At 37.9% G+C, this 25,458-nt stretch overlaps 1 protein-coding gene across 1 annotated transcript in view; it reads right to left on the minus strand.

Moving 5' to 3' along the window:
* LRP1B (LDL receptor related protein 1B) overlaps positions 1-25,458 on the minus strand; it is a 1,021,752-nt gene that overhangs the window by 645,012 nt on the left and 351,282 nt on the right. The window contains exon 7 of the mRNA XM_034786032.1: positions 22,667-22,829. Within this exon, the coding sequence (XP_034641923.1) occupies positions 22,667-22,829 (163 nt within the window). The remainder of the gene's footprint in view (positions 1-22,666; positions 22,830-25,458) is intronic.

Here is a 25,458-nt window from a genome sequence, read left to right on the forward strand (position 1 = left end):
AGCGAAAAACATATATTGAAGGTTGATAACAGAGAAGACTCCAAAATTGTGAAGTGTGTATTTTTATTACAGCCTGTTTTCTCCCCAAGCATTTCTGCTGAGAGATAACATGCCATTGAATAAAGTACCCATCATTAATCACCAGCCGGTATCTTAGTAAGGACACATGCAGACTTCATCCAGCATGGGGTGAACAGAGAAGCCCCATCAACAATAGGGAACCCAAGAAACTGACACAGTCTATGAACGTAGACGCTTAGGTTTCAGTAAAGCCAACTATCACCCTGACAGAATGTTAATGAGATTAAACTAGTATACACAGTGGGGGAGTGGGGAGAGCAGGGAAGAAAATCAGATTTTAATTAAAAAGCAACAAAAAAACTCTACGAAATATTTTCTAAATATCAGTGAAAACAAAGATAGTCAATAATAGGACTAGTAGACATAGTTTAATTGTTTGAAATGATTTTGTAAACTGTTAGCCAAACTGTATGGTTCTTACTTGAAATAAAAAAGCATGCTTCTCAAATTATATATTTATGTAAAGGTTAAAGTGTCTTTAAAAATAATACAATTTGTCTTGCCCTTCCTGCTATATGATTATTTATTAGAGGTATAATTAGTACATCCATATTTGTGACCCTACAGGGTTTTTTTATATATGTGTGTGTGTGTGTGTGTGTGTGTGTGTGAACTCTGGAAGTTCACTCAAATAAATACATAGATTATATATATGCACAAACCCATATATATAGATAGATAGATAGATAGATAGATAGATAGATAGATAGATAGATAGATCATATATACACACACATATATATGGGGGGGGTGCATATATATAATCTATGTATTTATTTGAGTGAACTTCCAGAGTTTATGAAAAGCATACAATTATCGAAGTTTAGGACTGGAAGGGACCTCAACAGATCATCTGTCCAGTCTGCTGCACTCAAAGCAGCACTAAGTAATAACTAGACCATTCCTGACAAATGTTTGTCTAACCTGATCTTAAAAACCTCCAATGAAAGAGGTTCCACAACCTCTGGAGGCAATTTTTTCCAGTGCTTAGCTACCTGGAGGGAGCGCAGAAGTTTTTACTAATGTCCAACCTCAACCTCCCTTGCTGAAACTTAAGCCCATTGCTTCTTGTTCTACCCTCAGAGGTTAATGAGAACTTTTTTTCACCTTCTTCCTTTTAACAACCTTTTATGAAACTTGAAAATCTGTTATGTCCCCCCTCAGTCTTCTCTTCTCCAGAGTAAACAAACCCAATTTTTTCAATCTTTCCTCATAGGTCATGTTTTTTAGACCTTTAATCATTTTTGTTGCTCTTCTCTGGACTTTCTCCAATTTGTCCACATCTTTCTGGTCACAATACTCCCCCTGAGGCCTTACCATCATGGAGTAGAGTGGAAGAATTACTTTTCGTGTCTTGCTTACAATACTCCTGCTAATACATCCCAGAATGATGTTTCTTTTTTTGCAACAGGATTACATTGTTGACTCATATTTAGCTTGTGATCCACTATGACCCCCAGATTCCTTTTTTGCAGTACTCCTTCCTAGGCTGTCATTTCCCATTTTGTATGTGTAAAATTGGTTGTTCCTTCCTAAGTGGACTATTTTGCGTTTGTCCAGATCATTTTGAATTTTAATCCTATCTTCCAAAGCACTTGCAACCTCTCCCAGCGTGGTATCATCTACAGATTGTATAAGTGTACTCTCTATGCCATTATCTAAATCATTTGGGGAGAGCACAATGGGAGAACACTAAATCCAATGGTTTTATAAGATATGTCAGAATTTGTCCTTTGCTTTTTTAGCCTTGGTTTATTATTCTAAGCAGAGAATAGTAATTATGTAATAGATTTTTTTTAAATATTTACCAGTATTCATTAAGAACTCTAGACAACACATAATCCTATAAATATAGTTTTAATTTTTCTTTCAATTATCTACCATCAAGTTAATCAACTTTTTTTTCTCCTTGAATATACGTAATGTTCTGCATGGTGGTATTATCTGCAGGGAACAGATTTTAAACAACTGCAGAGGCTCCTATCATTTCCATGTGCACTTCAAGAAGTTGACTTTGATCCAGTAACTCTATATTTCTACCTGGCAAGCCACATCTCACCCTTTATGTTACCATGAACAACAGAGAATAGTTAGGATGCTCCAGCTAACTGCTCCTAGATTTTAACATTGGAAGTTGGTAGCTGTCATAAACATACAGCTACGGGTAGCATAAAATCCCTCTTGTGTAGCTGTACTGAATTGCCTTACCTATAAGGGGTTAATCAGTTCAATTAACCTAGTTTGCATCTGACCAGAAGGACCAATGGGGAAAGAAGATACTTTCAAATCTGGGTGTGGGGGAAGATTTTGTTTGTGCTCACTTTGTTTGTTCCCTCGCTGGACAGAGAGAGGAACCAGGCAGGAAAAACATCTCCTAAAAACCTACCTGAAATGAGCATCTAAGATTACAAAAATTGTAAGTAAGGCAAGGAAATGCATTAGATTATCTTTTGTTTTAGCTTGTGAATTTTCCCTATGCTAAGAGGTAATTTCATTTCTGTTTTGTAACTGGAAAGCAGAGTCATAGAGGAATCCTCTGTATTTTAAATCTTTTTATTTACCCTGTACAGTTACCCGCCATCCTGATTTTGCAGGTGTAATTCTTTTACTTTTTATTTTTTTTAATAAAATTCTTCTTTTAAGAACCTAATTGATTTTTAGTGTCCTAAAAACAAGGGGTTTGGTTTGTGCTCACACTGTAACCAGTTGGTTAGTATATTATTCTCAAGCCTCACCAGGAAAGGGGGTGAAGGGTCTTGGGGGAATATTTTGGGGAAATAGGGACTCCAAGTGGTCCGTTTCCTGATTTTTTGTCTAAATCACTTGGTGGTGGCAGCAATACCATCCAAGGACAAGGAAAGGATTTGTGCCTTGGGGAAGTTTTTAACCTAAGCTGGTAGAAATAAACTTAGGAGGGCTTTCATGTGGGTCCCCACATCTGTACCCCAGAGTTCAGAGTCGGGAGGGAACCCTGACAGTAGCAGAATGTTTTTGGTGGAGATTTTGTGTCTGAACTTTTGCTTCCCCCACTCCATTAACAGAGTCTGAGTCCTTAAGCTAGCAGCAAGGCTCATCTCTTTTCCCAGGTTTCTAGCTAAGGGCAGAGTGGAAAAAATTGTATGATTTTACAGAGGAAAAAATTTTAGCGTTTTATTTGTACGGATATATTTTGTACATGAGCGCTGAAACTATAATCAGTTGTTTAAGCAGGACAGGCAAAAATGGGGAAGGCAAGAGAAAAAGAACGGTCTGAATATTTATAAATATTTTATTTTTCCATAAAGAACTAAAATATAGGAAAAGAGGTTGTGCAATTTACATTAACCCCCGTTCAGCTTTCAATTACTTTTGCCAGCGGCACTTAAACTTTGTCTATCTGAAGGATGCAGGAGCTAGGAGGCCAAAGGCCAGACTTAATTTCCATAAAATGGAGCAGAGGGCAGCTGCCCATCATGCTTAGCAAGTGTGGCAGCTTGGGCTTACAAAGGTCACACGTATAATGCTCCATCCTGATCACAGCAGATTTTTGGGGACTACATTATAAAGCTTCATAGGCAATGTTACGCTTGCAAACTGTTTTTTGGCCACCATTGACTTAGACACACAGTGGACTAAACTTTTGTAGGGTTCCTCAACCTTTTTGATGCCAGGGACCGGCATGCTGCCTTTCTGAACTGTGTCAGGGAGTTCTCAGGGTCCGGTGCCAGTCCACAGACCGGTTGTTGAAAAACACTGGACTAAAGCACCTATTTCCTCTGCTGTTCCTAAAATATGTCATGTGAACTGTATTACAGGTTTTCTATATGCATATATTATAAGGAGGTATAGAAAATCCACACAGATTGTCAGTTTCAGTGCTAATTTACACCCAATGCAATCCCATTGACTAATATGAGTTTGCCTGGGGTATAAATCAACACTGAAATTTGGTCCATACTCTGTATTTTCTTGGTTGCCTTTTAATAAAGTTAATGATTGTAAAAAGGTTTGACAAGATGGAAGGAGCAAAAGACTACATTTAAATCTGGCACATTATAAAGGATGACAGGTGGGGGGAGTGTCTGTAGGGAGTATGTGGTCTATTACAACAGCATTTTATTGCTATCCTAAGAATACAGGCAAAATGGTAAATTAGAATAGCAGCATTTAATATCCATTATCAGCTGCTGACTACATCTGTTAAACCTGCCATTTTCCAGGTGATATACATGGCTAGCTCTTCTACAGAACAACAGCAAAAAAGTATTTCAGAGCTATGATGTCACAGCAACTAAAAGCACCATCAGGCAAAGAAAGCATTAAAAGCACCAAGAGGCACAATAGGTATTAAATGCACCATCTGGCATAACTTGAATTTTCAGCAAACAGAGTAAAAATTGATGGACATACTACTGTTTATGTCTTTTAACTGGTCAGCTATGTTAATCATAATTAGATCTTCATTGTAGGATTTTACAGCTTCCATGGACAAATGAGCATAGAGTCGATTAAATAGCTATAGACTAACTGGAAAATGTTTCTCAAGCTAATGTTTCTGAAAACTATTATCAATTTTTAGTTGACTAATGTCACCCATAACTGCCAGGCAGTAGATTAAATAGAAAAATTTACTATGGCCCTGAGGAGTATTTCAGATGAAAGATACCACTACTCTTACTCATTTCTGCCACTCACATATGGATGTTCATCGTGAGAGGATTTTTTTCCCCCTACACTCTAGTTTTTGTATTGTGCCTGTTAACATATTTTACAGCTACTAAAGAAATTAGTATTCTGTATATGTTTGTATATCAGCTATCAAGTTCCACTGAGAAGAAAGCTTTCTTTCTCCTTTAATACAAATTAAAACATTTTATTGAATTCACAGAGATATTCTATTATTAAAAAAGCTTTTTTCCCCATTGGAGATTTATTTTATTTATAAATGAAGAATATTTTAAATCATTAAATAAAAACACTTCTGTATAGTGGAATATATTTAAAAATAATATTTCTGGATTTTAATCAAGAGAGTCAAGATGTCTTACTGCATTATATTTATTTTAATAAATGAACAGTTCCTGTTCAAAAATCTACAGCCAAGGCTTGACTCTGAAAGCTACTGAATACCCTCAGTGCTCATTCACTTTGAAATGGGCTACGAGCATCTTGAACTGTTACCTTATGCCCTCTCCTCTATTAATCTACACTTAGGAATATTGGTACACAAATATCATTTTTTTCTCATTTTTCTGTCACTTTCGTTCTTAAAATGGTTTTCTCTTTAATCTTTCATGATTACTCCTGGGGGAATTCTGCACCACTGCACACATGCAGAATTCATGTCTCCTGCAGATTTTTTTTTCTTCTCCACAGAAAATACATTCTGCTGGAGAGGTGCTACAGTTATGCATTTTGCCCATCAGGGGTTGCTGTGACACCAGAACAGAGGGCAGACTGCTCACTGTAGCAGCCAGCAGAAGATAGGGAGAGAGCAGAAGCTGCTTTTCTTATAGTGACATGCCTGCAGGGCCAGGTGAGGTGGTATGGGATATGGGGGTGGGGAGAGGGGATGGACAGAGCAGGGCACATGGGACTGCTGGGGATCACATAGATGGGGGTTCATAAGGGCTAGTGAGGGGACAGACTGGGACAGAGGCTGAATGGGAGTAGGGGTGCAAGGACACTGGGGGTGGGGGTACCGAGCCACATGGAGATGGGGGAAGGCTGAGTGGGAGTGCAGAGACAAATGAAGAGGGGAGACGGGGGGTGCAGGGCCACATGGGGATGGGTGGTGGCTGAGTGGGGTTTGGGGTGTAGGGCCACATCAGATGGGGAGGAGGTGCATGGGAATGGGGGATTGGAGTGCAGGGACACAGAGACAGGAGAGCAGGGGTGCATGGGACAGGGGAGTGGTGTGCAGGGACACATGGGGATGGGGCAGATTGAATGGAAGAGGCTAGGGATCAGCCCGGAGTCTGCATGGGCTAACCATTCCCTCCACCCCTCCAAAATAAAACAACTATTCCATACTACTTCCACCCCACACCCAGTGATCCTCCAGGTTCACTCCCAGGCTCCTTCCCAGCAATTACTTCCCTCTTCCTCAGCTCCTCCATTACCACTGACTCTCCCAAGCCTTTGCATTGCTTCTGAGGGGTGCAGGAAATGGGTTTGTGTATTGTAGTTTAAATGAATTATTACTCAAAAGTTATGTATTAATATGCCTAATAAGGAATCTATTTGTTAATTTCCTGAATCTTTTATGTTGTCTGTATTGTCACATATGTACTGTTGACAGGTATTTTGAAATAAATTGCCAAAATAATTGAAATATTTGACAAATAAAATTTGCAGCATTTTAAAGTATTGTGCGCAGAATGTTTAATTTTTGGTGCATCATTTTTAAATGTTTGATGCAGAATTGCCCCAGGAGTACATGATGCTTAAATATTTTCTCCATTGGTTCTCTCTATATTTCTTTTGTGTTGCTATGTGCAATTACTCTTGCCTGTATGTGTTTTTCCCATCTGCTTTTCATTTTAGTTCCATGCTGTAGCTTTGGTGCACTTTCTTCATTTCTGTTGCAGTATCCCTCATATTTTCTTCACTCTCACCTTTTAAAAAAATCTACAGTAAATCTGATTACATTAACATAATAGAAGCACATTAAAGTGGGGGCAATTTGATAAGGAACTTTTAATATAAATCTTGATACATTGGCTAGTTAAAGGTATTATTCTAAGAAGAGTTAAGTGGCAGTTTCTCTATCTCTCCCAAAGAAAAGTTTATATGTGAATCAGAAGTCATTAAATAAAATTGATTCAAAACCAGAAGTTTGCAGGTAACATTTGTATAGTGGGTGAGCCAGATGAATATACCAAGTAATATTTTGCATAAAGAAACAGTGTTCTCTTTACAGAAGGGCTAATCACAAGTTCACAAGCTGATTCGCAATAACGGCGGATTTAGTGCATCCTCCCAGCAGCAAGATGAGGGAGCCCGCAGACAGGAGAGTTCTCACCCTGAACACTTAGCATCTGTTGCTCTCTGCACCTTCTAATACACACATTTCATTTGACTTAGACATATTTTAGGAAGAAAAAGGGGCAGGGAAAAACTACTAAAAATTGTGCTGAGTGAAATGAAAGATAAATATTTCTAAAGAACAAATATGTTTTGCAAGACTTTTTTCCTTAACTATAGAAAAAGTCAATATAGCACGTGTACAGATCTCTATAGTTCGTTAAGTAACTTAGAATCCATACAGACAAAAAATTTACATTAAAAGAACATTGTGGTTGCAAAATCAAATATTCAAAAATTGAGAAATCCAGAATTAAAGTTGTTCCTGCAAGTTTAACTAAGCACTCTTGTGTATATGGATTAAAATATAGCCTTTAATTATATGATGATATTATTTTTTTGCAAAGGGCCCCTGCCTCATTAAGTGAAAGGGGGTGGTTATATTTCTTATTACCCCCTTTACACAATATCTGTCCCCATGCCTTATAAAATGTACACATCCAAACCCTGCACTGAATGCAATATTATTAATTTCCTAATGGCCATTTCTGTGGTGTTCTCGCCATAGTATCTGAGTGCTTTAAACTCCTCTGAGAGTAAATGGTAACATTATCCCCATTTTACAGCTTGGGAACTGAGCCACAGAGAGATTAAGGCCAAAATTATTAAAAGTGCCTGCCCACCTTGATGCACTTGGGGCCTGATTTCTTCAGAGTACTTATGATTTTTATATCACTTTATATGTTCAAAGCACAGATCCAAATGACTCCAAATGCAGCTGTGAGCGCTCAGCTCTTCTGTAAATCTAGCCCCAGGTATCTCAGTTTGGGCATTCATAAAATGAGGAACGCTTAATTAGTGACGGTTTGTAAAAAAGTTTGATTGTGCCTAGCACCACATCGGAACTCTGTGGAAAGCATAGGGGTAGAATCCAATTCTCCAGTGTGGCAACTTCCTTAACCAAGAGACAATCTTATCTCTTCCTGCAATCCCCAAATCCCTCCCTACACACCTTGCAATTTATACAACAAATGAAGCAGTGAGTCCTACAGATAACAGTCTTCTTCACTATACAAACCTGATTCATTTCTAGGGGTATGTCTACACTGCGAAGGTAGTACTTAAAAAAGCCCCCCACGAAAGACAAAAGTTTTGCCAATGCAAGTGGCAGTGTGAAAGCTCCTGCCGACAAAGCTAATGCCACTCGCGGGGCTGGAAGTATTTTGTCAGCAAAAGTGCTGACAAAGTACCAACAAAGAGCATTTACATACACTATATGTAACAGGGCTGTGTCGATGCAGCCTTGTCGCTAAAAGCTGCATGGTGTAGACAAGCCCTAGCGCACAGTCCATCCTGTTCATGTGATCATGTAATTGAAGACTATATCAAAAGGCATATGAGAAGAGGACTGAATTAAGGTTGCACAGGCAAACTTAAGACTGCTGTTTCCTAACTTTTAAATGCTTAACTTTGCAACCTTAACATTCTTTTAATGCGCTTTCTAAAATGTAATTTCCTAATTTGAAAAACTGAAATAAACAGAAATGTTGCCATGTAGAATCATGCTGATCCCCAGTTTGGGTCATCAGCAGGATTTGAACCTTTAGATCTATAGCATAGAGCTCCACCACTTGCACTAACAATGTAACTGGTAGTAGTAGAGGTAGTGTTAGAAGTAGACAACACTCACTTTGCCAGTGGGTTTCACAGTTTGCTGACAGCAGAGCAAAGTTTAGATTCAGGACTCCTGGGTTCAATTCCAGGTTCTTAGGGGAGTATGCTCCACTCGTTGTAGACACCTCTGCACTATGCCTCCTGTCCCATTCCCCTCTGGTCCTATCCACTACCCCCATGCTCCAGCTCCTGTTCCTCTGCACCTATTTGCTCCAGTTCCTGCCCCTCCCTTTCCCTCTCTGCTCCCCACCACACTTTGTCTCTTGCAATCCCCTCTCCCCTCCTGCTCTTATCCACCACCTCTCCCACCCCGCACCAATTCCTCTGGAGTGCCTCTGCCTTCAAATAAGTCTGCTTCCTCATTCTTCTCCTCCCTGCCTCAGTACTAACAGAGAGAGAGAGAGAGCTTCCCTGCTCTGACTTTCTAAGGCAGGTGCCAGTAGCCCCAAGCAGCCAGGAAAAGAGCAACTGTAGGGAAAGTCCCGATCAGCCTCTTCATCCTCAGGCTGTAACATACTCATTGCAGATGGACTCTTCAGAGAATTTAGCTGCCAAATGCTAACAAGTCTCTAATGAACATGTGCCTGTCTTTGGGCGAATTTTCATTAGGATGGCAAAAGATCCCTAACACAAAGGCAACAACCCCTACCAAATATTAAACCCTTGCTCGGGGGCATGGAGGCATTAGAGCTTCAGTAAAACAGTTGTAATATTTTTTTCCCTAGCCTCATTCTCAGAACCTGCTAAACCAATTGTGACATACAGTCAAGCTGTTTTAGCAGAAACTTACCAAAAAATGAAAAGACATCTGGCAGACATCAGGTATGGAAAATTTCAGTCCAAATAAAATTTGGCAAAGTTATAAGCAACTGAAAAGAGGGTCTCATAGCAGGAAACATCAAGTAACCTTAATAATAGGCAGTGCTACCAGCTCCGCTGATAATTTACGCTACGGTTAAAAAGCCCTATAGCTATTCAGTGTGTCAGATATGCCATGGGAACCCACTAAGCTGAAATCTTGAGCACAGGCTTTGCCTATAACGTAAAGAAATACTGTTGTTTCTACGATTTTAAAGCAGTCTGTGCTATAGGAAATGTGTGCGTTATACAGATAGACACACAGACACACACACATGGAAAACACATAAATAAAAGTGGCCTGATTTTCAAAGGTGCTAAACAACCCCAGCTGCCACTGATTCCACCAGGAGCTGCAAATGCTCAGCACCTCTGAGAATCAGGCCCCTTTATTTAGGGATCTAAGTAAGTTAACATTAGGCTCCCAGGTTTGAAAATTCTGGCTTAGATATTAATTTTTAAACTATATATTTTTAGTACTATCTAAAACAACAAGATGAAAAAAAGCACCTCCCTCCCACCCCAATATCAAAATAATCAATTCATCAGGTGAACAAATACCAAAAAGAAAAATATCGCACCCTTTCAAGAGACTCAGACCAACAAACACCTCTTAGCCCTTCTCAAACATCCAGGAACACAGATAAAACTTTGGGTTGGTTTGTTCCAATTAATTATTTGGGCTAGGGGTGTGATTTTCTACCAAAATAGTTAAATTGGTCCAACCTCCCTATTATACACATGGTTATTTCGGTATAAAGGTGCTTTATACTGGTATGGCATACTCCCATTAGATATACCATTATATGGCACCTTTATACTGATATAACAGCATCCACACTAGGGAGGATGTAATTGGTATAATTACACCAGTATAGCCAGAGTCATACAATTGTTGCATGTAGACAGGGCTTATTTACCACATACATTTTTATCTCCAGTTAATTAGTTACCATTTAACTCAAAGTAGTTAACACATTTTCAAAGGCTAGTCTAAACACTCTCCAAACATTCATAAGTTTGCAGCTAACTGTAAACTAAACCTATGTTAAACCACATACGTTTGTATCTTGGGACAAATGTTTGGTGAGTGTCCAGAGTAATCTTTGAAAACATGGTAATTATCTTGAGTTAGCTAGTAATCCATTAACTTGAGGTTAAAAAATAAATATAATGGGCACATACACTATAAACCCCACAATAAAAAACAAACTCCTTTTCAGGTATTTTTGGATTATTGTGCAGTTTTCTAAGTAAGATTTGGTCAAAATTCTGCTCCCACTGAAGCGGGACCCATGGATATGTAATATTACTATTCAAAATCTTTTAAACAACCAATTTAATAACAAGCAAATAATACTAACACAGAGAGCGAGGCAGTGTCCATTACACACATCCACACGCCTTGCCTATGGTTTAATTGTGTAATTTTCTTCAAAGAACAGCTGGGCCATGGTTGCATCATTCATCACAGCATCACTTCCTACGCAATGCTGCTCCTCATTAGCGTCTCTCCTCCGCTTACCCAGACTGTGGCCATGACCACTCTCCACTACCCATTTTTCTCCTACTAGTGTAGGAGGCAATACAAGGGCTGAGGCAACTCAGTGTCACAGAAGCCAATAAATAATACAATCCTCAAGCAAGCAGAAGATTTATAACAAAACTGATGTTGATTTGGTATGTTGCTTGTACTGTTGTCTACTATAATAAGAAAAAGAAGCTCACAGCTCTTTAGTGAATGAGGAAGAAAATACAGCATCTGCTCATGTCTTTTCATTAGTCTCTTTTAAGATAAAGATAATTCCTAGAAGGCTGTGTTGTTGCTTCTGTAGGGGGACTAACTCTTCTTCCAATACCTTCATTATTCTTCCTGTTCCTCTTTAATACGTTTGCATTTTGTTATTGCCACAGTCCTGTCCCTACTTTTTTTGCCTTCATTTTCAGAAAAGCCCAAAATAAATAAAAATAAAAATACTAAAACTTAAATATGTTTTCCTTACAATCTCTTCCTCCCCTAAAAAGAGCAGCCTTTGTAATTTCTCAATGATCCTTTTTTTGCTAGTATTGCAATGTATCTATTATTAACATTTGTCTTCACACTCAAGCTCCTTTTCATTTCCTAGCACCCCCGTTATGAGGATTTATGTGGCTAAGCACGTGGGTGGAAGTGCCAGGAATCAGGAAGAGAGGATGAAAGAAAAATAATGGGAAGAATCATTACTACATAAGCAATCAAACACCCCCTCCACCATGCTAGAGCACAGCCAGCATGATAAGCACAAACATTAAGACTGGAGATAAGCTAACCAGAACAAGTTTTATCAGTTTTGCCCTTTGGGCGGTCTTAAAACCTTTACTGTCCCAGCCAGAGCTGGGATAATGCCAGTGTTTTTATGTTTAAATCTCTTCTCTTATGCATGCAGTACTCTATCTAGAATGAAGGAAGGAATAAATAGCATGAAACCAACTTTGGAGAAAAATTGGTTTTACACACTTATGTACTGCAACAGTATATAAGCAATTTAGGAAACATATGCCCTCCTTTAGACACAGAATTTCTGGAAGTTTTAGAATATCGACGGCATATGCCAATATAGTGTTATTTTATATTCAGCAAGTAAAACTTGTAAGAATTGCTTTATGTCATACTACTGACATTTTTTTGTTAGAATTTGCTCCATAATCTTTCATTGGTTACACCACGGTAAATTCAGAGTAACAAAAGCTACTTTTTAACTGAAAGAATTTGGCGCTAAATTGGTATTTCCCAAAGATTTTGTTCCATCATTTGATTCATCCAGTGTTCAGACTGGTATCAGAATCTTGGTCTTAACGTAATATGCACAACTACTTTCCTCTTGATCAGAACAAATTTTCTAATGGAATAGATGGTTAGCTAGGAAGTCACCTAGTGTCTCCCTTAGCGACCGGCTTAACATTCCTTCCTCCCAGTTCCCCTGTAAGTAACGAATAGGGAAACTCCTAAGGGCCCAATTCTGCAGTTCTTACACATGCAATTTCAATAGCAGCTTTGATTAAGTAAGGACTGAAGGATAGGACTATGAAAGAAATAGTAGTAATCATGTTAATGACATGAAGACATTTTAGAAATACAGTGAGAGAAGGTGTCATATCAGCTGTGAATTGCCCAAGGCAATCAGACTCAAGGTGGTTTATTTCTTCTATTATTGTTCACTTGTTCAGCTTAATTTGTTGCGATAGTAATTTGGTAACAACTGTCTGCACTACTGATACCATATAAAAAGCCAGTTGTTTTGTGGGAGCCTCATAGATGGTCCTTCAAACACCTCAAGTAACAACTACTTATGTTATGCAAATGTTACCATTTTTGATTTGTAATAGTGTTCATAACATTTGGCCAAAGAACAAAATACATTATGCTGTATTCCTGAACCCCTGCCCTGGAAAAGCAATTTTTGCCTGTTAGAAGCTGCCTTTGGTTACAGAAATACACCACTTCTGTCATTGTTTACGAGTGCAGAGAAAATACAAATGGTCTTTCATTCCCAAGAAAGAGGAATTCACAACTACAAGAAGAAACTATTGTAACAATAAAACTGCTGAGATGTTGCAGAGCCCTTCATTTTACCTGGCAAGCCCTCATAAAGGGGAAAAGTCATTTTCTGCACTAAAGCAGGGACTAAACTTTCTGTTTGGCCCAGTGGCAGTAACAGGGACACCTGCGAGTCAAATTGTTTTTCGGTAGCAACAGTTCGGTCAAAATTTTTTATTAACTAGTGTCTACATGCTGGGACAGAGAAAAGTTACTTGACTTCACTTTATGAGAGATGTGATGCCAGTTACTGTGTAACTTGCCTTCTGCTCTCCACAAATGACGAAGTCAGACATTCAATCTTCTGTTGGGAGTGGGGGGCGGAGGTGGGGAGAGAAATCTTTATATTGGTTTAATGGCAATGCTGATACTGTTGATTTTTCATAATTTCCTCAAAGTTTTGTGATCAGTGCTTGGAGAAAAGTTAATTTGTCATTCACTATATGTTTTATTAGAATTTTCTGCGACTCTTTGGGTAAAACCTGTTTTGGATCCCATTTTTAAGGACATAGCATTTAGTTAACAAGGTCAGAGTAAACATTTGGCTTTGAAGTTATGGTCAGTGACCTCATGCTTAACACTATGTAATTGATCAGACAGTCACGCACAACAGAAGAGAAACTAGGCAACTTCACATAAAATATTGTTTGACAACTGCATTGGACTTTTCCAAATTCAGTCTCTGAGCACTGCCTTGCATAGGGTAAACAGTCACTTTGATAAGCCATTAATACAGTCCTGTTAATGGGTTTCTATTTATGTATAGTTACATAATGTATAAGATATTTTGGCTCCTACTATTTCATTGCTGACTGAGAATATTTGCTTTGGATGCTAACATTTTTAGATGGGTTACTTTAAATTTTATCTCACATCTGTTTCAGTTTGTTTCTTTTCATGTTTATAAATCAAAGAATTTTTTGAGCTCATCTGAGAACTAATACAAGTTCCTCTGTCATTTTCTGGGTTTGCATCTGCATGCAAGCAATGTCATGAATCTTCAGGAAAAATGGGAAGAAAAAAAATGATAGTACATGCTGCTTTTGGATATTCATTGAGAATTCACCAACAGTATCATCATTATCAGGCCTGGTTTCTTACTAAGCAGATCTACACCTGTCATACTGCCCAGTAAGGAACAAAGTCTCATAGAAGTCTGGGACTTTAAGGAAGTTTAAAAGTGATATACAAAGGAATAAAAATGGGTTTCCATCCAAAAAAGGCTTCTTTTTAATTAAAAATGAAAAGAAGAATGTAAGATTACATGTTCTGTTTTTTTAACCTAAACTCCCCCCCACCCCACCCCAGAGGACTCCGTGGAGGACCATAGAAACTGGAATTGGAAGTTTCTCAACCTTTAGCTGAAGTGGCAGAGTTTTGAATCTAGCACAGAAGTCTGTTCATTTAAGTGTTTACCAGTCATCTGAGTTAAAGAGGTGTTAATCAAAGCAAACAAAAATCAAAGAGTTTTATACAGTCTGACTAAAATCCCTTCCCTTCTCAGCTCTTTGGGCTTCACTGTGTTGTTACTTCCAATTATTCATAGTCTTAAAACAAAACAAAAAAGGCATAAGCAGCTGCATTTTAATGCCAAAGATAAAATAATAAAAAAAAAAATCCAGTGTTTTATTAGATATCATAAAGAAGTTTAAAAAAAAAGAGAGCATAAACATTTCTCTTCTTTAAAGGTCACCTTCAAAACTTTCACAGTTATTGTACAATGTATACTTCTTATAGGCAGCCCTTTGAATTTGCTTTAAAGCTAGAAAAGGCACTGGGCATTTTAATAATAGTGTTTTATTAAAATACTAATGTTTTTGTTATTTACAAATTACTATAAAACTTGTCTTACTTAGGAGAAAATATTAAATGTTGGAAAATAAAAACCCACTAATTTAACAATTCAGGGCTCTCTCCCAAGTCCTGTGCTGTGTGGAGGGGGCTGCAGACAACAAGAGAGGAAGACGAGAAAAGAATAAAAAGTGATAGCCCCTACTGGATTTAGGTGCAGAGGTCCTAAAAACCAATGCTGTTTAAAGAACTCTGAAAGGCAGATGAGGAAAACAGAGCACTATTTTTTGTTTGTTAGGTTGTTTTGTTTTTATGGGCTGCATGTGTGGAATACATCCATTTAATTTATATAAATTTTATTTATTTCAAAGTACTGCCCATCTCCCTCCTTCCCACTACCTCTAAGTCTTTTGAACTTGTCATCTCTAATGAATGTTGTGACTCTCTACTCCAACTCTCTTCCTGGAATCTACTCAAATCTCATTTCTGCCCCCTCCACTGTCATGAACAACATCAATGATCTATTCCAGATTAATTCCAAAGATTTATTCTTTATCGTCCTTCTACCTAGACTTAATCCTACCTCAGAGCACTGGGATAGACTAGACAATCTTACAAGGGCCCTTCCATCTCTACAATCTACCAGCTACTTTTGACATAGTCTGTAACTCCCTCCTCTTGGGTTCGCTCTTCTTCTGGGATTTTCTTTACTGTGCTCAACTTTCTACCTCTCCAGTCAATCATTCAGCATCTAGATAAGTGTCTGCCTCTCCTCGTCATTCCCTTCATTGCTTGTGTCCCTCAGGTTCCTGCACTCCCTTCCCACTTCTTCTCTCTCCACATCTTATCCCTGGGACTGATCCACTCTAATACCTTCAACTACCATATTTATGTTGACAGATCCCAGCCATATCTTCCCACTTCTGTTCACTCTCACAGCTTCAGCTGGCTCTCTGACTTCTCCTTCTGGACCTCCTGCTGGCAACTCAAGCCCATCAAGGCAAAAACAAATTCCTTATCTTCCCTACCTTTATTCTCCATTACTGCTAATAATTCCACCATCATCCATCTTGCAAATGGTTTCATTTTTCACCTTCTCTCACTCCTCCCATGACAGGCAATCAGTTGTCAGATCTGTTCAGATACTTATATGGCTCTCATCACCATGACATCCAACTGCCACTTGCTTCCGCTTTTACAAACATCTCTAAACCCATCTATGTCGGGAATTTCTCACTTAGAAGACTGCAGGACCCTACTGACCAGACTCTTATCATTTCCCTACTGCTCCCCCGCCCCCTCTACTAAGACTTTTCCTACATGTCTCCCACTCACAGTAAAATTAAATTCAGGCTCATTTTTCTTAACCTTACAACTCTGCACAACGCCACCACTACCTCTCTGCTCTTCTTTACAGTGCCCTTTCCCCTTGCTGCCTTCATTCTACACAAGCCCTCTTCCTAACTTGTTTTAATTCCTTTCCCATTCTGGTCTATATGCCTTCTTCCACACTATTCCTTATGCTTGGAACAGTCTTGTACTTCTTAGGGATTAGGGCCCAGATGCTCTAATATATTTTGGTACCTAACTTCCATTGATTTAAATGGGTTGCAAGCCTCTAAATACCTTTGAGGAGCTGGGCCTAGGTAGCCATCCTCTTCATTCAAAATTATCCTTAAAATTCATTCGCTCTCTCAACCATATAAAATAGAACACAGACAAAGTTATTATATACACTATTATAAATGGATAAGTAAACCAATATATGCATATATACATTATATGTGGGTGTATATAATTATGCATATTGAAATGTTAAAAAAAATACATGCCAAACAACAGATGTATATAATCTTCTCTCCAAAAAAAAAAAAAGAAAAACTATACCTCCCAAGAACAATGATCTCCTGCTATCCTCTTCCACCTTCCCCACTGTCCAGTAGGGGACGGCTTGTGCCCTGTAGTATGAGGGATTATATCCCCCTTTTTTTATTCTAGTTAATGCAACTGTGTATGTTCTCATCATCCACCTAAATTATCTAATTCTTTTTCAAGTCCTACTACATAAGCTCTTGCCCTCCATAGCTTGTGGCTGTGTGCATTGTTTAATAAAATAAATAGATGATAATATCTAGCTCTTATATAGTGCTTTTCATCCATAGATCTCAAAGCACTTTACAAAAGTTGATGAGTTTCCTTAACACCAGTTTACAGATAGGAGAAACAAACTACAGAGAGATTAAGTGACTTTCCCAAGGTCATATAGCAGACCAGTAGCAGAATTGGAAACAGAACGCTTATCTTCTGAGTCCCAGCCCAGTGTTCTATCCATGAGGCCACATTTTTTTCAGTTTTAAATGTACTGCCTTTCAATTAAAATAAATGTACAAAACAATTACAGGTTTGGTCTTATGAATATGCTACTTGTACCAGGAAGGAATTTGCTGGAGTTCCTGGAAAAAAAATACTCCCTGTGCACACCAGCAGTACATTCAGAGGACCACGACTACAAATTAAACCATGAAAACACAATGCATACCTGTTTCACATGAAACAAAAGCATCAGATCTACCCCAGTTTGCAAGACAGAAAAAGATGAAGGACAACAGTGACAGTTATAGCTTGTGTTTCTCACCCAGAAAAGGAAGAGGTCCCTTCAGTACTATTTATCAATTCTAGGAGCTGGTGGCAGGAGCAGCTAAAGCTCTCATTCTGATGGAACTGGAGAGGCAATGTACTGTTATAAAACATTTTTTCTCCATTTTTTTCCTGATCTTTCATTTATTTTTTTAGTAGGACTGTTCTCTTTTTCCTCCCCAAATATATTTATCAATGACAAATTTGAATTGTTTACAAAAAAGTACTCATAATATATGGTACTTAATTTTCTCCTTTGGTAGGTGTCCTATAACACAAATCCCAGAGCTATACTGTAAAATGTATTCTTCTTTTGGAAAGTAATTGAAATAGAAGATAAAGAACAGTCCTTCATAAAGGCTACATGATTAAATAATTGTTTTCATTTTTTATTAGTATTTCCTCTTCTGTTGTTTGTTTGTTTGTTTGGAGAACTCGCTTTTCACACTACATTTCTAGAAGATACATGCAGGAGTAAACTAATAACAGAAGACATTTCTCGTGGTGGAAATGCTTGCCTCCCAACCAAAACCAACACATTTAATACAAGAATTTCAAATACAAGGAATTTGATGGCTCAACAGGTAGTGTGATATTAGAGCCATTCGAAAGCTCAACTCCTGCATCACTCAGTAGTGAAGGAAGGCTTTGGCACTTTCAGCATCACATGTGAAATGAGTTTGGTGGCCCCAGTCCATTTCCAAGTGCACAAAAGACCATATCATAAAAACCTCTACAACTGGCATGCTTGTTGTCCATCTCACCAGTGAAGCAAATAATTTAACAGACAAAATGATTCAACAATTCTCTCACTCATAGAGATGGTCTTCTCCCAGACAGGAAGGAAACACCCTGGCCTGGACAGCATGGGAAAGTTTTTGCCAGTGTTGTGCCTGTAACTGTGAATCAGTCGAGAATTTCTGGTACATAGTACAACAATTAAAACACACACCACAAAGGCAAACAAGAAGAGAGTTTAAGCTAGACAGTAAGACACTGATCCTGTACTATGAGTGTCTATGGGAGTTTTGCTATTGATAAGAACAAGCCCTAAGTTCCTCTGCTCAGGGCGAGGATTCTGTATCTTGCATAGTTCTAAGCACACTGTCAGCACTTAATAATATTCATATTAATATTAATAGATTCAACAGTTAGGTATTTGCTATGACTGGAATACAGGTTATGAGAGCAAATATACTGAGGGCCACTGCTAATTGGAGACATTCTTATAGGAGCACTTACATAATGTTTTATGGGAATAGTGTAAATTTTATATTTGAATATAAAATAATATGTTTTGTAATTATATGTACCGGGTGTATAAATATTGGCTGCTTTTAGAGGGTAATACACACACTTTTATGTGCCACAACACTTGGTGCTCAATTTACAATACACTTCAATGTATCTGCACCTTTTATGAGATATTATAAAATTTTCAATAAAGAAAAAATAAAACCAATATCATTCTGAGACAGATAAGTATATAAAGTAATAATATATTGACATAGAAATAGTACTTTGATATTGAAGTAATTAAAAATATATATTTAAAATATTAGCTTGAAATAAAGGAGAAAAGAAAAGAAAAGAAAAGAAAAGAAAAGAAAAGAAAAAGGCATGTCTCTTGGCCATTCAGAGATACCACCAGAAGAGCAACAGCACCCATGTAAGTGCAGACTCACATGACCTTTCCTCTTGGCTGGCAGGAGTATAAAAAAGCTTCCAATGGAGCAGGGGTCTGTTAGGACAGTTGTCCCAATCATTTAAGTAAGGCAATCTGCATTTTGTCTTTTTTTGGAACTCTCTCTCCTCTTTTTTCCCCTCCCCTCCTCTCCCCACCCCTTCCCAGCCTGACCCCTCAGCTCTCTTTCTCTTGCTCTCCCAGTCCTCACCTCTCCAACAGCCCCAGCCAGTCCCTCTGTCCCCATGGCCAGGACATAGTCACTACCTGTCTACTGAGTATCCACTTGCTCGCTTCAGCAGCTTTCTCCATGCTGTTGCTGCTGCTCAGATCCAGCTGCTCACAGGAAGTGAGAGTGTGGCGGGGGGGGGGCACTTTTGTGGACCGCATGACCCACCTAGACCCTCTCATGACCGAATGTGGGTCAGGATCCACCATTTGGGAAACGGTGCTGGGACAAGATTGTGGGGACAGAGTGTTATAGGGTTGGCACACACATTTTCTGTGTGATTGCAGTCCTAGCTAATAGCAGAATACAGCAACTGCCCAGTTTGGAAAGAGTTCCTTTTCACGTCACAACCAAACATAAATGCAAGTAACAATGCATTTCAAGTTACTTCAATATAAATCTGAGGCTGGAGCTTTAATTTAATGCTATTCAATAATGGGGTGATGCACTTCATCTCTTTCCATGCCCCATAATGAATCTGCAGGAGAGTGAATACAGCTTGAGACTCTATTAACTATTCCAATGCTCCTCTCCTCTTCAGGATGCCACTAAAGGAAGCCCTGGGTCCAGGGATTCCACTCTGCCCAAAATAGGAAGTCTAGAAGCCCGTGTGGGCTAACGTGTACATTGGCCTCTGCATGGATCTTCTGGGATTTGAAGATTCCATGAAGGAATTTCCATGGGAAGCTAAACCCTTCTTCGTTCCATGGGAGGAAAAGAACCCCCTTTCCCACTGCTCATGTAACCATTTGGGGGAGATCTCTGCAAAGGGAACTTTAGAGTTTTCCTCCCTGCTAAGACTCCCACCTGTGGTTTCTTCCATTAGAGGACACATGCTGAGCCTATGGCATGAAGAAGAAATACTTTAATGTATTAATTAGATTAAGTCTTCATATCATTATTTAAAAAATCTAAAACTGTTAAGACACTGTTTATTTTTGCACCAGCAATATATATATATATGTTATGACTAATAGACTGCCTTCTGTATTGTATTATTTAATACAATGAATCATTTTGGGATACAGTAAAGGGTATTGCAATAGTGTATGAAAGATGCTGTACAAAATCAAGTTGTATTGTGTATGGTACCAGTTGGACCACACCTGGAACACTGCAAACATTTTTGGGCTATGTTTATATAGAGGGCGAAAAAATACCAGAGTGGGAGTGAAACTGTTTCGAGGAACAATGGGATGGACTTGAGCAAAGGAAAAGACAGTGTAATGTTCTGTCAGTGGAACTGAGAGAAGCTTTGTTGCTTTAAAAATATTTCATAGTAGTTTGAAGTCAGATTTACAATGTAAGGAAACTTCCTGTGCTGGCAAGACAACATACAAAATAAAAATGATCTCTAATGTGTGTAATTGAAAAAAATGTTCTTGAAAGTAAGTATGGAACCCCCACACAATGTACATGTACAATATACATGACTTCAGTGTACAGAACACTCATTAAATATAAAAAAGTTATTTTCCTAGTCCAATAAATGATACATGACAGAATTATATTTAAACAGCTATCAAAGCCAAAGGAATCCTTCAGAGACTAAGTGCAAACAACATGAAGCTTTTCTACTCTGAAATTCTTTGCCAAATTGAGGATCTTTGATATCATGACAGTGAAAAATGGGAAGAGTAGGGGAAAGAAAGATATTGGTGTTCAAAAGGGAGATTTGTTAACATATATGATATTCTGGTATGACAGTTTTGTTCCAAAAAGATCTGTGTTCTTTATTTCAAGGAAAATAATTCAATTCAATTCTGATATTTTTGACAGACAAGATTATTTAATAACTAGTTTGGAATTCAACTAGCAAATCCAGCACAGAACATGTAAATAAATGTAGTTGAAAAGGCTGCTGTTAGCCCATTTGAAAACCTCCAGTTCTTTCTTATGAGAATTACCAAACAAATCGGTTTAAATACAACTTCTTTCACTAACGTCTTTTTGAAACATCACTGCAGTCAGACTGAGTCAAGTTTACCATCTGTTGCAAATAGAAATACAGCTATATTCAGGAATTATATTATACAGCTTCCTTTGCAAAGTTTACATGCAAGCTGTTCTTGTCAAAATTAAACCCATTGTGATGATGCATCTTAATATTCAATCAGGCTTTAAGTAAAGAGTAACAAAAGTCCACATATGGATGACAAGCTGTTTCTTCAGTAAATATTTTCCTATTTATTGAGCAGAGGCTTATGGCAGTTTAGGACATATTCCACCAGTCATTTCATATTTAACTACCTGCAGACTAATAAAACAATAACGAGGACAAAACAGCCACTCCAAAAACCTCATTGAAATTTACATCTTAAACATCATTTCCTCCATGCTCAGTGATGCATCCTACTTCATCATTTTGCTTGAAAACTTTTTCTAGCTGGTAGTGGTTATAAGGTAAAGGGTTTTTAGTGGCCAGTATTTTAACTGAGGTTTTCCTCCCCAGATGATTTTGAATGTGTTTATGCAATAAAAATGCAATTCCATACTGTTTATATTTCACTGACTCCCAATAGGAGCACATGAAGAGAGTCTGGTGGCTTGGTTCTGCTCCGAAACATACTAGTGATGAGGTCCTAATGCCCCTACAGATTAGGGAGTAAAATATAAGAAGATGGTTGCGACATTCCTTTTCTTTATATTCTAAAAAGGGTTAGAATGTACTGGAGAAAACTTGTGAAGAGCTAAGTTACTTTTCCATTTCTCCTGCAATTTTAAAGTCACAAAAACATATACTATTATTAAAATGGTTCAGCAATTATTTGTGACAACTGAAGCAAGACCTTTCAATGTACACGTTACCTACATATATTATTATTGTTCTTATTTTTTACAACAAAATAAACAGCTCAATAAATAACTGCAAATATTATGTCTCAAAACACCTGAATAAAATGGGTGTATTATTTACTCTCCTAGAGAGAAGTAGCATTCTTATCACATTGGGATGTCTTAAGGAAGTTTCATGAGCTAATAATTAATCTGTCATTTAAGGTTTATATTAGGTAAATGTGTGGCCTGAAAAGCACAAGCACTGAAATAAAACATAAATGTTTTAGATTTTTTTGCATGCAAGTATGCATTGTATAATTTAACAAGCATGTTATGTGAACAATACTCTTACCCTGATGTTGGATCAACAGCTATTGCCTTAGGGTTTTGAAGATCAAGATCAATCAGGGTAATGCACACAGTTCCATTGTGATTACACACAAAGATTCTGTCACTGACATGATCCACAAAATAAAAATTTCCAGTGAGCCAGTCGATTGCCATTTGTTGTACATCTGCCAAAGGAAAAAATGAGATTATTAAATCAAAAGTGCAAATGCAATATGAATAACTGAATTGTTGGCTATTCCATCAAAACAGATGATGTAAAATTTTAAAGAGCTCAAGATGTTGTTATGATTGGAATATATACAATGACTTTCATTTATTCCTATGGCATATAATAAGCAATTCAGTTCTTGAGTCAAATACTAAGAATGGTGAATGACTTAGTATCTGTCCTGATAGCTTTGCTCCCTTTTAAGTAGGGAAGATCCAAGTACAACTACAAAGATCTGGGACTTTCAAATATATGAATTTATTTCAGCTGGGTCAGGCATTCTGATTCAGACTCCTTTATTTTAAACTGGGACACTACCATCATTTTTTAGTGTTATGCCCAGAAGCAACATCTCTGTATGAGGGTGCTTTTATGAAATATAGAATACCATGAGAAACACAGATATGGGTAGCTATGTGTTGACAGAATTACAGATCCCAATGGAGCAGCTGGTTTCAGAAAGTTACCACAGGTTTTTACAGATAAATTTGTGTGATGGAAGATGCAACATACACAACTGTGGCTCTTATGTTATATTGTTTATTTAAAACTGATTAAAGAAAAAGGTTTTGCTGTAAGTTTAAAAACCCACATGTAAGTTGCAAAAAGATGAAAAAGTCTATTGTGTATAAATGAAAGAAGTTATGTATTTTAAATGAAATTCCCTTACAAAGATTCTGAAAAATCTGAGCTGTAGACTTTTACAGCCAGAGTGGGTTACATCAGGGGGAAAAAAGGAATTCAGGCACAGTAGGGATTTATAATGAGATGTTCTTTTAAATCAGTGGTTCTCAAACTTTTGTAATGGTGACTCCTTTCACACAGTGCGACCCCTCCTTATAAATCAGTAACACTTTTAAAAATATGTAACACTATTATCAATGCTGGAGGTGAAGCAGGGTTTGGGATGGAGGCTGACAGCTCGCAACCCCCCAGAGAATAACCTCGCCACCCCCGATGGGTCACGACCCCTAGTTTGAGAACTCCTGTTTTAAATCTTTGTTTATGGAACTTGTCACTAATCCTGACACCGAAATTAGGAGTTTTGCTTCTCATTAAAGTGATAGTTACTTCAAATTTTGTTACATTTTAAAAATAGTGACTATATAATATTTTCTCTCATGGAATCCTTGAAAGAATTTTCAGATTTTTGGTTTAAAGCCTGTGCAGTTCCCCTTAAAGACAGTTAAGAACATAAGAACGGCCATAATGGGTGAGACCAACAGTCCATTTAGCCCAGTCTCCTGTCTCCCAACAGCAGCCAATGCCAGGTATTTCAGAGGAAATGAACAGAACAGATAATCATTGAGTGATCCATCCCTTGTCGTCCATTCCTAGTTTCTGGCAAAATAGAGGCTAGGGATGCTCAGAGCGTGGTGTTGCATCCCTGCCCATCCTGTATAATAGCCACTGATGAACCTATCCTCCATGAATTTATCAAATTCTTTTTTGATCCCTGTTATAGTTTTGACCTTCACAACGTCCTCTGGCAAAGAGTTCCACAGACTGACTGTGCATTGTGTGAAGAAATACTTGTTTGTTTGTTTTAAACCTGTGGCCTATTAATTTCACTGGTTTCACTGACCCCTAGTTCATGTATTATACGAAGGAGTAATTTCCTTATTCACTTTCTTCACACCAGTCACAATTTTATAAACCTCTATCATATCCCCTCTTAGCATCTCTTTTCCAACCTGAGAAGTCCCAGTCTTTTTAATCTCTTCTCATACGGAAGCTGTTCCATATCCGTAAACATTTTTGTTGTCCTTCTCTGTACTTTTTCCAATTTGAATAGATCTTTGTTGAGTTGGGCCAACCAGATCTGTATGCAGTATTCAGGAAGTGGGCATACCATTATGATATTTTCTGTCTTATTATCTATCCCTTTCCTAATGATTGTCAACGTTCTGTTAGCTTTTTTGACTGCCGCTACACGTTGAGTGGATGTTTTCAGAGAACTATTCACGACTCCAAGATCCCTTCCTTGAGTGGTAATAGCTAATTTAGAATAGACAGTTGTGTCTACTCTATTTGGCCAAACAGTAGGAGCATGAAGAAGCTCTTATAATAAAGACACTTATTTATTTTCACTCAAATTAATATTTCTGAGTCTTCTACTGGTGTTGATCACCTTGCTGAAACTGTAATGTCATTTATGACACTGGCAGCATGAAATCCTTCTGTAAGACAATTTAAACCAGTTCCTAACCTAGTTTCATTATAATAAAATAACTTTATTTTCTTTAAATATTTTAAATTTTAAACCCTAAAATACTTTATAATTTAAAATTAATTTGCAGTGCCCTATAATGGGCTCCACACTGTGTGTAGCAGAAGTGGTGTCTTTTTCAGCAAGAAAGCTATCACCAACATATAGGCCAGAAATGGCAATTATAATTAAAATTGCATTTCTCAAGATAAGAATTGTTTCCCTCTTGTTTGTACCTTTAGATTCTTGGTTTGAGAGCAGTGGGTAGAGTTTTCCTTGAAACAGGTGTTCAACTGTTCACCATAAACGCACTTACTGCATCAGGGCATGTAATGTGAACTTGATTCAGACCGACAAATTGAAGACAATTTAAGTT

Source organism: Trachemys scripta, chromosome 11, assembly GCF_013100865.1.
Source record: "Trachemys scripta elegans isolate TJP31775 chromosome 11, CAS_Tse_1.0, whole genome shotgun sequence".
Classification (NCBI taxonomy): Eukaryota; Metazoa; Chordata; order Testudines; family Emydidae; genus Trachemys; species Trachemys scripta.